Here is a 12,575-nt window from a genome sequence, read left to right as displayed (position 1 = left end):
TAAGTCATCGGTATTTGAAGGTGGACGGTGGACGCATCTCTTTGTAGTTTGATATTCAAAGTTGTTGATATTTGTTCTTTCTTAAGGTAATTCTATAAATTCCATCTTTTTTATAATTTTCGTCAATGGGGGTTTCACTTTTCAAGTTTAACTGCACTTATTTTCGAAGCTTTGGTTTCCCTAATCCCTAATTCATCAAAAGTGTTGCCTGATTTCTTGAGTGTTGAAGGTTCAGAGAAATTTGATTTCTTTAGTGGGTTAGGGTTCAAAAATATGGTTGAGCAGTGCTGAGAAATTGATTCTCATATTGGGGCTGGCATAAAAATCCTCGAATGTGTTGGGGTTACACTCATTTGGAGTAGAATTCCAACGTTGAGTTATTCTCAACCCCATCTATGGTTAGCTAAATAACCTTCAACTTGTACTTCACTTTTTTTTAGAATCTCTAGGGAGGCTTGTACAAACTGAATATGTGTTTATGGTGTGTTACAAGTTTTAAGAATTCAAATATTTATTGAGTAATAGGATGTAATTCATTTGATTAAATTATGTGATTTATGCTAGATTGCTCAAGGTCTCTTTCATAGTAATTCTCATTGAGTGTACGTCGAGACTTAAGGCCTTGACATGTTTGGGCATACTAAGGTGTAGTCTCTTTAAGTTAATGATTTAGCATTTGTAATGGGATTTCAAAAGTTGGTTATAGATGTGGTTTCTGGTGCTGGATACTCGTGAAAAGTTCAGTAAAACCAGATACGTTTCATGGTTGTGCATGCTCCATAGTTGTCCATTTGTGAAAATACTGAACTACAATTTGTTTAGCAGGTATGTTTTTCTGAAATTGAAAAGCTTTAGCACATATCACTTTATGTGTTTAAGTAAGCTTTAGGTTTGTTATCGATAATTTGTTTCTCAATATGAATGCAGTGGATGCGATATATATTGTGATCATATCACTATCTTATAGGAAAACATCTATCCCACTTTTAAGGTTGTGCCTTGTGAGGGGTTCTAGTAGTTTATGGGGATCGAACTTAGTGTAGGTGACCCGAATAGTCAATGGGGCTCAGCTGTTGTTTACAGACTCTTACAGTACTAACGTTTTCAGGTAGTATGCATGCAGTATTAAGGATTATTATTCATGTTGCAAATGTTTATGAGCTTGTTACTTAGCGCACACAGAAATATGCTACTGAGAACATGTTTACATGAAATACTATGTATTGGTTTCAGGCATCCATCATCTAGGTATTGTAGGAACCGTTATGGTTGCAATGAATGATCTACGAACCGCAAAACCCACGCGCAGTGGAATAAGGGGTTCTCACGGTTTTGGATAGAAATCATACCTTTAGATTGGCTAAGATAACTCTGAGAATCTAAGATCTACGAATTCGAATCAACCTCTTAATCTTCTATTGTATTTCTATCAATGGAATGGACGTTGTGTGGGCAATGATCTACCACCCTCTTCTTTCTCTCTTGGCCTCTCTCACTTTCAAAATTGAAACCGATTTTATATCTACTTTTCTTGAGAAAAACCTTGAGAAAAATGGCTAGAGAAAGAGGTTTCTATTTATAGGCTACAATAGGGACCATGAGGAGAAATTAGGGTTGGGCCTCCTAACGGGCTTGGGCTTCCCATGTTTGCCCAGAACACATGGCCCAAGTCCGTCAACAAATGGCTTATTCCACTAAAAGCCATTGTTGCACTACCGCCCTAATCCCAAATTACGTGTTACGTTTATGGGCTCCATATTATATGCTTGTTGATCTCCCCGTGTTTAAGATATCGAATGCCCGTTGATTAAGTCAAGTTACTGACAACTACATTAATCAACTTCTTATATCCTTGAGTAGTACCACTTAACCTCATTGTCATGTCGGATTAAATTCACCTGCAGGGTTTACATAACAATCTTTATGAGCTTCTTAAGGGGACATCATCAACTCGACTACTTACGGGTCATAGATTCCTTCTATAATCAACATCACACCTTACATACAATGTCATTACCCAATCCATCAAGTTTGTTGATTCACAAATGAATCTCACTCATTGATGATTTAAAACAATGTACAATGCATGTAAGTGCCAGTTATTATATCCGGATTTAGAGGACAAACATCCATAATAACAGAGGTGTTTGTTCTTTTATATAGTCAGTATAAATAGAAACAACCTCACTTAGTCCTGTTCAATACACACAAAGTGTACTAGTGTAATCCTATAGTTAAGATAGACTAATACTATATTATACTACAACCGTACCAATGGTTTGTCCAAATCCATCTAGATTGTGAACGTTTACTTATACTTTATACGGTACTGATGATATGATTTTCTGTGTGTCACTACACACCATATCATCTACAGCATAAAATATTAGATGCATGCATATAACTAATAACATATATAATATGCATAACATTTGTCCATATGATTCTCATTCAAAATATAAAGAATTAGAGTTAATACAAAAGTAATGCTTTTAGTATATAACCCTATCAGATATATACTGTTTTATTATGTGTTGTGTCATATGTTTGGGTAGGAATTCACCCAGACACACTATTGAATCTGCAAGGGGAGATGTTGTATAAAGAATGAGACTGTGCCTTAATGGCTGCCTACGTATCCAGAATATGTATCCAGAATCAAGTCTCTAAAAACGTAGTTCTTTGTTAAGTGAAGAGTCCTATTTATAGAAATAGAAAATAAGAGTCCTGACAGCACAATGACTCTTACTAGATAGGACTGGTTAATTGAACATGTGACCGGCTCAGGTGACTGACTGGGCCGTCCCGATGTCTACTTCATACGTGAGCCGTCCAAGTGGCTAACTAGAACTGTGAGCCGTCCAGGTGGCTAAGTGGACATGTGAGCCATCCAAGTGGCTAAGTGGACATGTGAGCCGTCCAGGTAGCCGAGGATTGGTCACTTAGACTTAATATAAAGACTAAGTCCCTAATGAGTTCGTTAGCCAGGGTACGAATGTGGAGGTACGTACATTGCCCCCTCTTTGCCATATGGAATTGATTGGATGTGGCAAAGAAAAAATGGGGAAAAGAAACGGAACCATAATAACTGGTATAGTGTTTAGACCATGTACAATATATGGCATGATTAAGATAAAAAGGATGAAATCAATTATTTTTAAGCAAAATTAGGAATATTTGATATAGAATCAGAGGCCTAAGCCTAAGGATTATTGCTTAATCTCCAGCAACAGAACTTTAAACCCAGAACTTGCACGTAGTTTCATATATCCATTTAGGAAAAATACTAATTAGCACTAGTTTTTGTTTCATGCATTGGGATACTTGCATGCAATTTCTTGCACACCAATGCTTTCAATGGACTGGTCTTTCGCAATGGATACCCAACTTCTCTCTTATGTCCATATTTTCTGGTGCAATACCATTTATAAGATTCCATTCACAACATGAATCAATGTACCTATCGCAAGGGGGAGCATGTGTTCCGCAATTATTATGGCCATGTACATCCGGTGTCCTTCTCCAAACCGAATAAATTTAAAATCAGCTTGCCCCTTAAAATCAATATCAAATCTTATGTTTTGATAATTAAATAGATAAGGATTAATTTGGATCAAAGTGAAATTGGTGTTTTGATTAATAGGGACTGTGAAACTAGATTACTTCAAGGCTTGAATTAGGAGCAGTTATCCCATTTTACTAGGAGGCAACTTTATAAAAGGATTAATCCTTATCTATTTAATAAGGATTTATATAGTATTTTATAAAGGTTACGTACACTTTTGTTATGTAAGAGTAACAAAAGTGAAACATACATACCCGATCGTTATATATGGTTATTATGAGTGGAAATAAAGATGATGTGAAAGTCCGAAGTAGCCGTGAAGATGCGAGAATGACGATGGTAACATGTACTGGTGAAATTATTCGACGACGATGGTTAGAGCGTTCGCCTGTGCCAAGATTTATTATTTGCGTAACTGGTACGGAAGGAATTAAGGGTCTTTGCCAGCTGAAGAACTTTGATGTCAAGCAACTTGAAAATTTCAGCACAAATCATCCCATGGAAGAGGGAGAAATGGTCGTAACGTGTGCGCAAATGGACCAAGGTTTAACAATCCCGCTAGATTATGACGCTGCACGATTATTGTCTTTATGGCAGATTGCACCAATACAAATCGGGATGCCGCTGTGGTTGGTATTTGCACGAGCTAAAGCTTTGGCAAAAAACTACAAGCGTCCCTTTGGTTTTGAAGAATTGTTTCTTTTGCTGCGACCGCAACGTCGCATTGAGGCAGATGGGTCGTCATATTTTACCGTGGACTGGAAGACTGAGAAGAAGTTTAAAGGCTTACCGAAAGGTTACAAAGATTGGGATAAATATTGTTTTCTCCTCCGAGGACCATGGAATCCCCATGGAATACGTGTTCCAAATAAAATACGAGGTGCGACAAGCATTAAATTCTCACATTGAATTTTATTGATTTGATTGTTGTAAATTTGTATGTTTAAATGACATTTTGTGATGCTCTATAGATGAAAGCCCTATTATTCCAAATATTGAGATTGGAAAACGAGCTGCAGAGAACTTACAATTTTATTTTAGTAGTGACCGTGAGGAACACATTCTTGATTTAACTTGGCCTAATGAGGTTGCTTATTGGGGTTGGCGTAGCGAGAGACAAAATGACCGTGAGAAACTTTCTGGGCCAAAAACGCATCAAGAGCAATATGTTGCATCCAAAGATCAATTGACAGATAAGCGCCGAAGTAATGGAACGAATCTTAGAAGTGATTGCTTGCCAAGGAAATTATCGCTCAATTCTGGAGAGGGCTCAAATCAAAAGAAGCGAAAACTAACCAATGAAGTGCAAGATGATGGTTGGGAAGATTGGAAAACGCTTGAAGTGTCAACTAAGGCATCCGAAGAGGAAGATAGAAGGAACAAACAAAAAGTTGACGAAAACTTTATTAGCGGTAGCGTTGAGTCCACACTCTCCCAAAGCCGTTCTATTGATGTTGTGGAGCCCAAAGCATGTGAAGATAATGGTCCTCAAAGTGCTGCTAAAGCATTCCTCGTCGCAACTAACAAAGATGCAGCAACTACTATTTCACCTGTTATAGAAATTAGCTTAGAAACTGAAGATACCCAACTGCAGCCTTCAAGGAGTGGACCTTCCCAGGCCAATGAGGTTCATGCTATTGTTGATAGCTCTACGCAAGATGTTGTTGCCCCTTCACAAGCTGTAAACACCACAATAATGGAAGCTGCTGCACCCACTTCAATTGGTTTTCTGAAGAAGACATGATAGATCGCTAAGAACTCTTGAAGTTCTTGATTTTGATCTGCTCGATGATTATGTTAACAAACATTTGATGCAGCCCACTTCTGGAGAGAACCCTCTATCCGGTAACTTGATGTGTATAGGTGATACTTCAGATTTTTGCAATATGGGGATGCAAAAGTTGCAAGAGGTTAGTATTCCATTGCACTTTAAATTATAGGATTTATCATAGTTTATTGTAGTAATAAATTTATTTTTGTAGGCTAAAGAGAGTTTTGCTAAAGCAATGATAATGATTGGTAAAGAAAAAGAACGGGGTCTATCACCACTGATGATAGAGAAGCTTAAGAACGATAAAGATGAGGCTACAGCTGAGGTTGCCAAAGTCATTAATGAGTCATCGGTTTTAAAAGAACGAGTGGTTGTTTTGGAGCATGAAAAAGGTTGTTTGAAAATGGCTATGGAGAAAGCATTAAAAGTGAAAGATACAGATTATAAGAAAATTGCGCGTTGAAAAAGGTACGCTAGCTGCATTGAATCCAAAGCTCGCCGCAGCGTTGCTTGAAAATGCTCAGCTGGAGTCTTCAGCAAAGAAGAATGTCGACTTGCTGAATGGAACGCGTGATGTGCTAAAAAACGCTCTGGAACATTATACTTTGCTATATGATTCTCGTCCATTAAAAGAAAATGATGGTATACTTCTTCCTAGTGCTATAGAAGACGCCATTGAAGATCTCGGCTTGATGATTTAGGAGGAGATTCTACCCCGTCTAAAGAAGAAGACGAACAGTCGACTTAAATTGTTATCTATTTGTCGTAGACTTAGTAGTTACGTTATAGTCATCGACTCATCTACCTGTTACTAGCTTATTTCCCTTTCAATAATATATTATTTATTTGCCACAATTTGATCGTATATGTTTGTATCGTTTTGGATTTATTCCCTTTTAGAGTAAGTCGACACTTTGACACCCTTGCAATGAGTTGAATAAGTATTTAAGTTCTGTTTGTGATTATGAGTGTTGCCCTATTATGATTTTGTAAACTAGTCGTCATTACTTGTTGGGAAATGCTAATTGACAACTACCGAAAATTGACTTGAGACCATATCAGTGGTATTCAATTTCTTTTCCTTTTTGTCAATGTACATTTGGAATGAAACTGAGACAAGAGAACAGGTTCATTTGATTTTTAACTGACAGATCTCAGTGGTTTTTTTTTTTTGGTGGTGGTATGGATACTATTTTTGTGTTAGAGGGATTTACTCCACTGGCTAATCATGTGAAGTGGTATATCTGTTCAATTGCTTATGGACTTTACTTGGGCAAGGATCCCCAAGGTGTCATAGCTACTCTTTGCTCCTTTCGGTTTTGGCTTGGATTTGGCATTGGTGGTGATTACCCCCTTTCACCTACAATCATGTCTGAGTATGCCAACAAGAAAACTCGCGGTGCATTCATTGCTGCTGTCTTTGCAATGCAAGGTTTTGGAATTTTATCCGGTAGGATTGTTGGAATTATAGTATCATCAGCATTTAACGGTGCATTTGGAGCTCCCTCTTACTTGATCGATCCAAAAGGCTCAACTGTCCCACAGGCTGATTACGTTTGGCGTATTATTCTAATGGTTGGAGCTATTCCAGCTGCTCTGACGTACTATTGGCGTATGAAAATGCCTGAGACTGCACGTTACTCTGCCCTTGTGGCAAAAGACGCAAAACAAGCTGCTGCCGACATGTCGAAGGTATTGCAAGTTGAAATTGCAGCAGAACAGGAGTTGGTTGAGCAGTTGGCGGAAAAGCGTAGCAAATATTTGGTTTGTTTTCAAAAGAGTTTCTTCATCGCCATGGGGTTGCTCGAGTCTGTGAGCATCTTCATCAGTGGGACAAGAATACCTGCCCTCACAGCACGACCCTTGTTCCCCTGATATATGCACAAGTTAAACAATGCTGTTGCAGCATCTTTCTTCCCTCTCAAGCTCCCGCTTTTAAGTAGTTCTACTAAAGCAATAATTGCACCAGATGCCCCAATGGTTATCTTGTTTTCATCTAGAAGTGACAGACTGAAAAGGGTTGCTGCTGCATTCTCCCTGGCTTCTGTAGTTCCCATCCTAAGGACTTAAACAATAGAAGGAACAGCCCCAGCCAGCATTATCAGGCCCTTGTTATTCTCATAAATAGAAAGGTTGAGAATGGATGTGACAACATTTTCTTGGGTCATAATATCTTCTGACGTTCACAGGTTGACTAGAATTGGAATAGCTCCAGCTTCGGCTAATAGTATCCTATTGTCTGTACTTCTTTTGGACAGGGAGCGGATTTCTGTGGCAGCATTTCTCCGCTCTTCAACTGACCGACTTGAGAGCTTACGAACTAGAGCAGTGATGATTGCAATGTCACCACTGACTTCATGATATGACCCATCACTCTTTCTAAGCCTTCCATTTGTTGATCCGGTAGGCTGCTCAATCTTATGCGTTTCACACCATTGCAAAATTAGGCTTCTCAATACATAATTTGGGGTCAACAAGTAATTTAGGAGCAGCTGTTGAGTTTTAGGACAAGTTTTATTTCCACAGTCAATCCACCTTTGTATGCAAGATCTTTCATAGGTCTGTCCCGTGGAAACAATAACAGGATCCCGCATTAGTTCGAGAGAGATGGGACAATGAAAATCATCAGGAATTGCAACAGAATCTGACTTCTTAGTATCCTCCAAATTATTGTCAGCCAATTTGTCTGTGTCCATAGCATTAGAACCATCTAACGCCACAGTCCCAGAGTGCCTTGTCATACCATCCACCACTGGTTGCAGATGCTGACGGACATTACATATGTTACCCAGCTCATGGAGATCAATTTCTCTGTCCATAGGTTGAGATAATGTACGAGATAACCTTTTTGGATTAAGACGCTGATATCTTTAGCTTTGTTATGTAAGTACTACGTGATTGGCTGATTGTTGCCAAAGCAAGGGCAATACAACAAAATGGAGGCGAACTTACAGTAGTTTTACATTTCCAAACCAGTGATATTAGCTTATGACTGAAGATTTGTGTACATGTTGATCAATCAATTTTGATGTTCTCTGCACTTTTACAGTATCTAACCGTAGAAGATTTTTCATTTTGAGATTTTTGAATAACGGAATAACCTCTTTCTGGTTTCAAGGTAACAAATTAAGGTGAACTATAAATTTCGACGAGAACCTACAAAAAATCGTCTCTCCTGTTGTTGATATTGTTTGAGAGATTGATATGAATAAGCCAATTAAGTTGGATATTCCACTGATCATGTATTGAAAAGTCTAAGACGCGTCATTTTGCGTATATCCAATTGCACGTATGCGAAAATGGAATCTTATCACTGATTTGTTTGAATCAGTAAAATAAAATACGTAATGCTCATATAACTTTTTAATTGACTCAAGCATAAACATTGAAATGTTAACCCGTTTTATGGCGTTAATTGTATATCTTTTGGTATCATAGACCAAATTTCATGGCTTGAATGTATACATTCATTCTTGCATTACTTATTCCATGATATGAATGTATAAAGTGTGGTATTGTAATTTCAAACTTCATGACTTTGAATGCACAGAATTTGGTATCGCAAAAACGCAAATTCCATGTCTTGGAATGCACGAATTTGGTATCGCTGACGCAAAACTCCATGACTTTGAATGCATAGAGTTTGGTATGCGGATGCAAACTCCATGTCTTGGAATGCACGAGTTTGGTATCGCAAACGCAAAAACTCCATGACTTTGAATGCACGAGTTTGGTATTGCAAACGCAAACTCCATGTCTTGGAATGCACGAGTTTGGTATCGCAAAACGCGAAACTCCATGACTTTGAATGCCGCGAGTTTGGTATTGCAAACGCAAACTCCATGACTTTGAATGCCGCGAGTTTGGTATTGCAAACGCAAACTCCATGACTTTGAATGCCGCGAGTTTGGTATTGCAAACGCAAACTCCAATAACAAAAATAGTAATAATATATACCCGAAGTTTGGTGATTGAAATTAATGCTAACAAATGAACTTTTATTAATCATTGATATGTTGAGCAAACATGAAAAGATGTTGTCATTTTCCAATGAACCATGAAAACTAGAAAATGAAACAATTAATTTATTGATATGGTAAGTACCAAAAAAACCTAACGATAAAAACGCCTAATATGGAGTGCATTCCATGGTTTAGGGAAAGGTGTTCCCCAATGGTGCGAACAAATATGATCCTTTATTATGATCAACCACAAACGGTCCTTCCCAATTTTCACATAGCTTCCCCATGTCGATGATTTTAGGTTTTCTCGCAAACACCCAATCTCCTTCCCGGAAAACTTTTAGGCAAAGTTTCTTGTCATGATCGTCTTTTCATTAAAGCCCGGTAGTGGAGTAGAAAATATAACTTTGAATTTCATCTAAATTGGCTTTAGAGTGAGCCACCATTTCCATTACAAAACTTTAATTGCGATAAAAGTCGTTTCAAAAAATATTTCAAGAGAGGGTTCCATGGTTCCGCACCATAAGCCAAGTTAAATGGGGACAAACCGGTTAAGCGTTTTGGAGTGGTTATGTATGCCCAAAGCACGGCTGGTAGTTCTCTTGTCCATTTCCCCTTAGCTTGTTCTAGACGACGTTTAAGGATAGCTAGGATAGACTTGTTTGTTGCTTCAGCTTGTCCGTTAGCTTGAGGGTGATATGGAGCAGAAAAATTATGCTGGATACGGAGATTGGCATAGAAATTGTGTATTTCGGTTGCATCGAACTGCTTGCCATTATCAGATATTAACTCAGCAGGGATGCCAAAACGACAAACTATATCTTTCCACAAAAAGCGCTTGACATCGGAAGCTTGAATGTGCACTAAAGGTTGTACTTTTGCCCACTTAGTAAAGTAATCAGAGCAAAACAAAGAAGAAACGCATTTTCACGGAGCTCTAGGGAAAGGGCCGATGATGTCTAAACCCCACTTTGCAAATGGCCATGGAGAAAAATTGGATGTAATTCGCGGCGGTAGGATGCCTATATTATAGTGCTTCCCGACAAGGAACGCATGTCTGAGAAATATGTTTGGCATCTAGCTGCATATGAGGCCACCAATATCCCTGTGTCATTGCTTTATGAGCTAAATTTCGACCAGCGGCGTGATTGCCACAAATGCCTGCATGAATTTCTTGCAACACAAGTAGACCTTCGGTTTTGGTGAGGCATCTGAGCATGGGAGACAAGGGATGTCCTTTTCTGTACAATTGTAGAACACCATTCGACGAAGATACTATTACAAATTTCCAAGCGTCTCGCTTTACCGTTTCAGCGAGTTTGGGGTTTGAAGGGATGATGCCGTTGCTCAGAAAGGTAATTAATGGGGTTCGCCAGTCTTCAATTGGTGCTTCTAACATAGGTAGATTAAAGACGTGTGGCTCCTCTGTTGATTTGTCGACATTCTGGTCACCTTGAACAATTTCTGTGTCATTTCCTTTAGTACACATTCCTCCATCTGGCAAGGAGTCAATGTTTAATTTGTTAGGCAACAAAGCGTCATCATTGTCATATTTTCTTTTTCTGGTGTTCACAACATGAATACTTGAAGGTGATGGCTCTGAAGAAGCAGTGAAAAAAAAAGACGCTGCGTTGATGTATATGTCGCTGAGTCGCTTCAACTGACAAGTCAATACTTGGGTCTTGCTGGAAGTCAATGCTGACGTTTCTTGGTCCATCAATAGCGACTGCTGCAGAGTATGTTGTTTCGAGGTCTTTGAATGATTGAAATGTCATCAAATTGATGAGCAAGCCTATGGATTAAGTCTAGATATGCTGCCATCTTATCATCCCGTGCTTCAAAAGAGCCTTCAAATTGACTTGCTACTAATCGAGAGTCTGTAAAAACCTGAAGCTTTCGAACGTTAAATTCTAAAGCGGTATGCATGGCATAAAGGACTGCTTCATATTCTGCTACATTGTTAGATGCTTTGAAACCGAAACGAACTGACCGCTCAATTACTGAATCATCAGGATTAATAAAAACACACCCGAGCCCGGATCCAAACTTGTTATGTGAACCGTCTGTGTAGACTATCCAAACGTCTGAAGACGGGGTAATAGATGTGGATGATACCTGCTTGCCCCCAATTGTTGCCTCATCAACGGATGGGCTTTCGTCTTGATTATTTTTAGGGACCATATCATCAATTGGAAAATCCGACATCAAAGATGCAAGAACATGACCTTTTTCCGAAGTGCGCGGTTCGAAAGTAATGCTATATGCACTCAAGTAACTTTCCCATTCAGCCAGTCTACTCGACTCTTATACGTTATGGAGCACTTTGCGAATAGGGTACTCAGTGTATACCTTGACCAATCGTCCTTGAAAGTACGGGCAAAGGCGCCTTGCGAGTCAACCAAAGCGAGCAATTTTCTCAATTCTTGAATATCTAGTTTCCGCCCCCGTTAGAGTTTTGCTAATGAAAAAAATTGGACGCCCATCTTCGCCATCAACAAATAAAACGGCACTTACCGCCGTGTCTGTGGCAGCTGATAAAGATAAAATTGATAGTTTTACCTACGAAATAAAGCGATGAAACTTACAAACGTAAGTAAAACTAAAACTAGATTATGATCCTATATTTTTATCAAAGATTTCTACTCTCAATCCTATGAGATATAGTGGAGTAGAGTGATTCGTTCCACTCCTAGTCCTTCCGCATGTTAATGTTCTCTAAGTATAAGTATTCAACTCTTAAAGTCTAATGAGAGATTTATGAAAAGGCAACTAGACTACGATGCAACTACCCACAAGATGCACTAGTCGACTATTAGAACAACTAAGGGAATGCTACGTTGATTCTATGATAAGGAGTTAGAGGGGGATTGATTCCACCTTAACTCGACTTAATCCTATTAACGACGAATCATCGTAATCCGAATTGAACTGCTTCGCAGAATAATTGGTTCTTCCTAATCCCTAATTACACATGGCATTCCTACCAATTCATAACTAGCATGTGAACGATTAAACCCATTCTCATGGTGAACTAATCGTTTCTAGAGTGGAAAGGAAATTACGACGATTCTACGATATTCGGAATCAAGCTTTCATCAAGGCTTCTCAACCCCCTCTAATGGAGGTTTAGCCGAGAATCATTACGCAATCATTTCCGATTACATTTAAACTAAACATGATATAAAGAATTGAAATTTACTTAATTAAACAATAATGAAATCTAATTTAATGACTCAAATGAAATAAGGACAGGAATTGAAATTAGATCTAGAAATGG

At 38.6% G+C, this 12,575-nt stretch overlaps 1 protein-coding gene and 1 pseudogene across 1 annotated transcript; both read right to left on the bottom strand.

Moving 5' to 3' along the window:
* Positions 1-7,061: 7,061 nt before the first annotated feature.
* LOC147498198 (U-box domain-containing protein 11 pseudogene) lies at positions 7,062-8,227 on the bottom strand (annotated as a pseudogene).
* Positions 8,228-11,014: 2,787 nt separating this feature from the next.
* On the bottom strand, positions 11,015-11,503 carry LOC147498197 (uncharacterized). The gene has a single exon (XM_086563173.1). The coding sequence runs from the start codon at positions 11,501-11,503 to the stop codon at positions 11,015-11,017; it is 489 nt and encodes a 162-aa protein (XP_086419299.1).
* Between the last annotated feature and the right edge of the window lie 1,072 nt (positions 11,504-12,575).

The sequence above is a fragment of the Coptis chinensis genome, chromosome 5 (assembly GCF_015680905.1).
Source record: "Coptis chinensis isolate HL-2020 chromosome 5, ASM1568090v1, whole genome shotgun sequence".
Classification (NCBI taxonomy): Eukaryota; Viridiplantae; Streptophyta; class Magnoliopsida; order Ranunculales; family Ranunculaceae; genus Coptis; species Coptis chinensis.
The sequence above is the reverse complement of the archived record's forward strand: the minus strand, read 5'-3'. Positions and strand labels throughout refer to the sequence as shown.

Excerpts from the sequence above, each read along its gene's own strand:
- LOC147498197 (XM_086563173.1), bottom strand. The coding sequence starts at position 11,503 with ATGTCGGATTTTCCAATTGATGATATGGTCCCTAAAAATAATCAAGAC.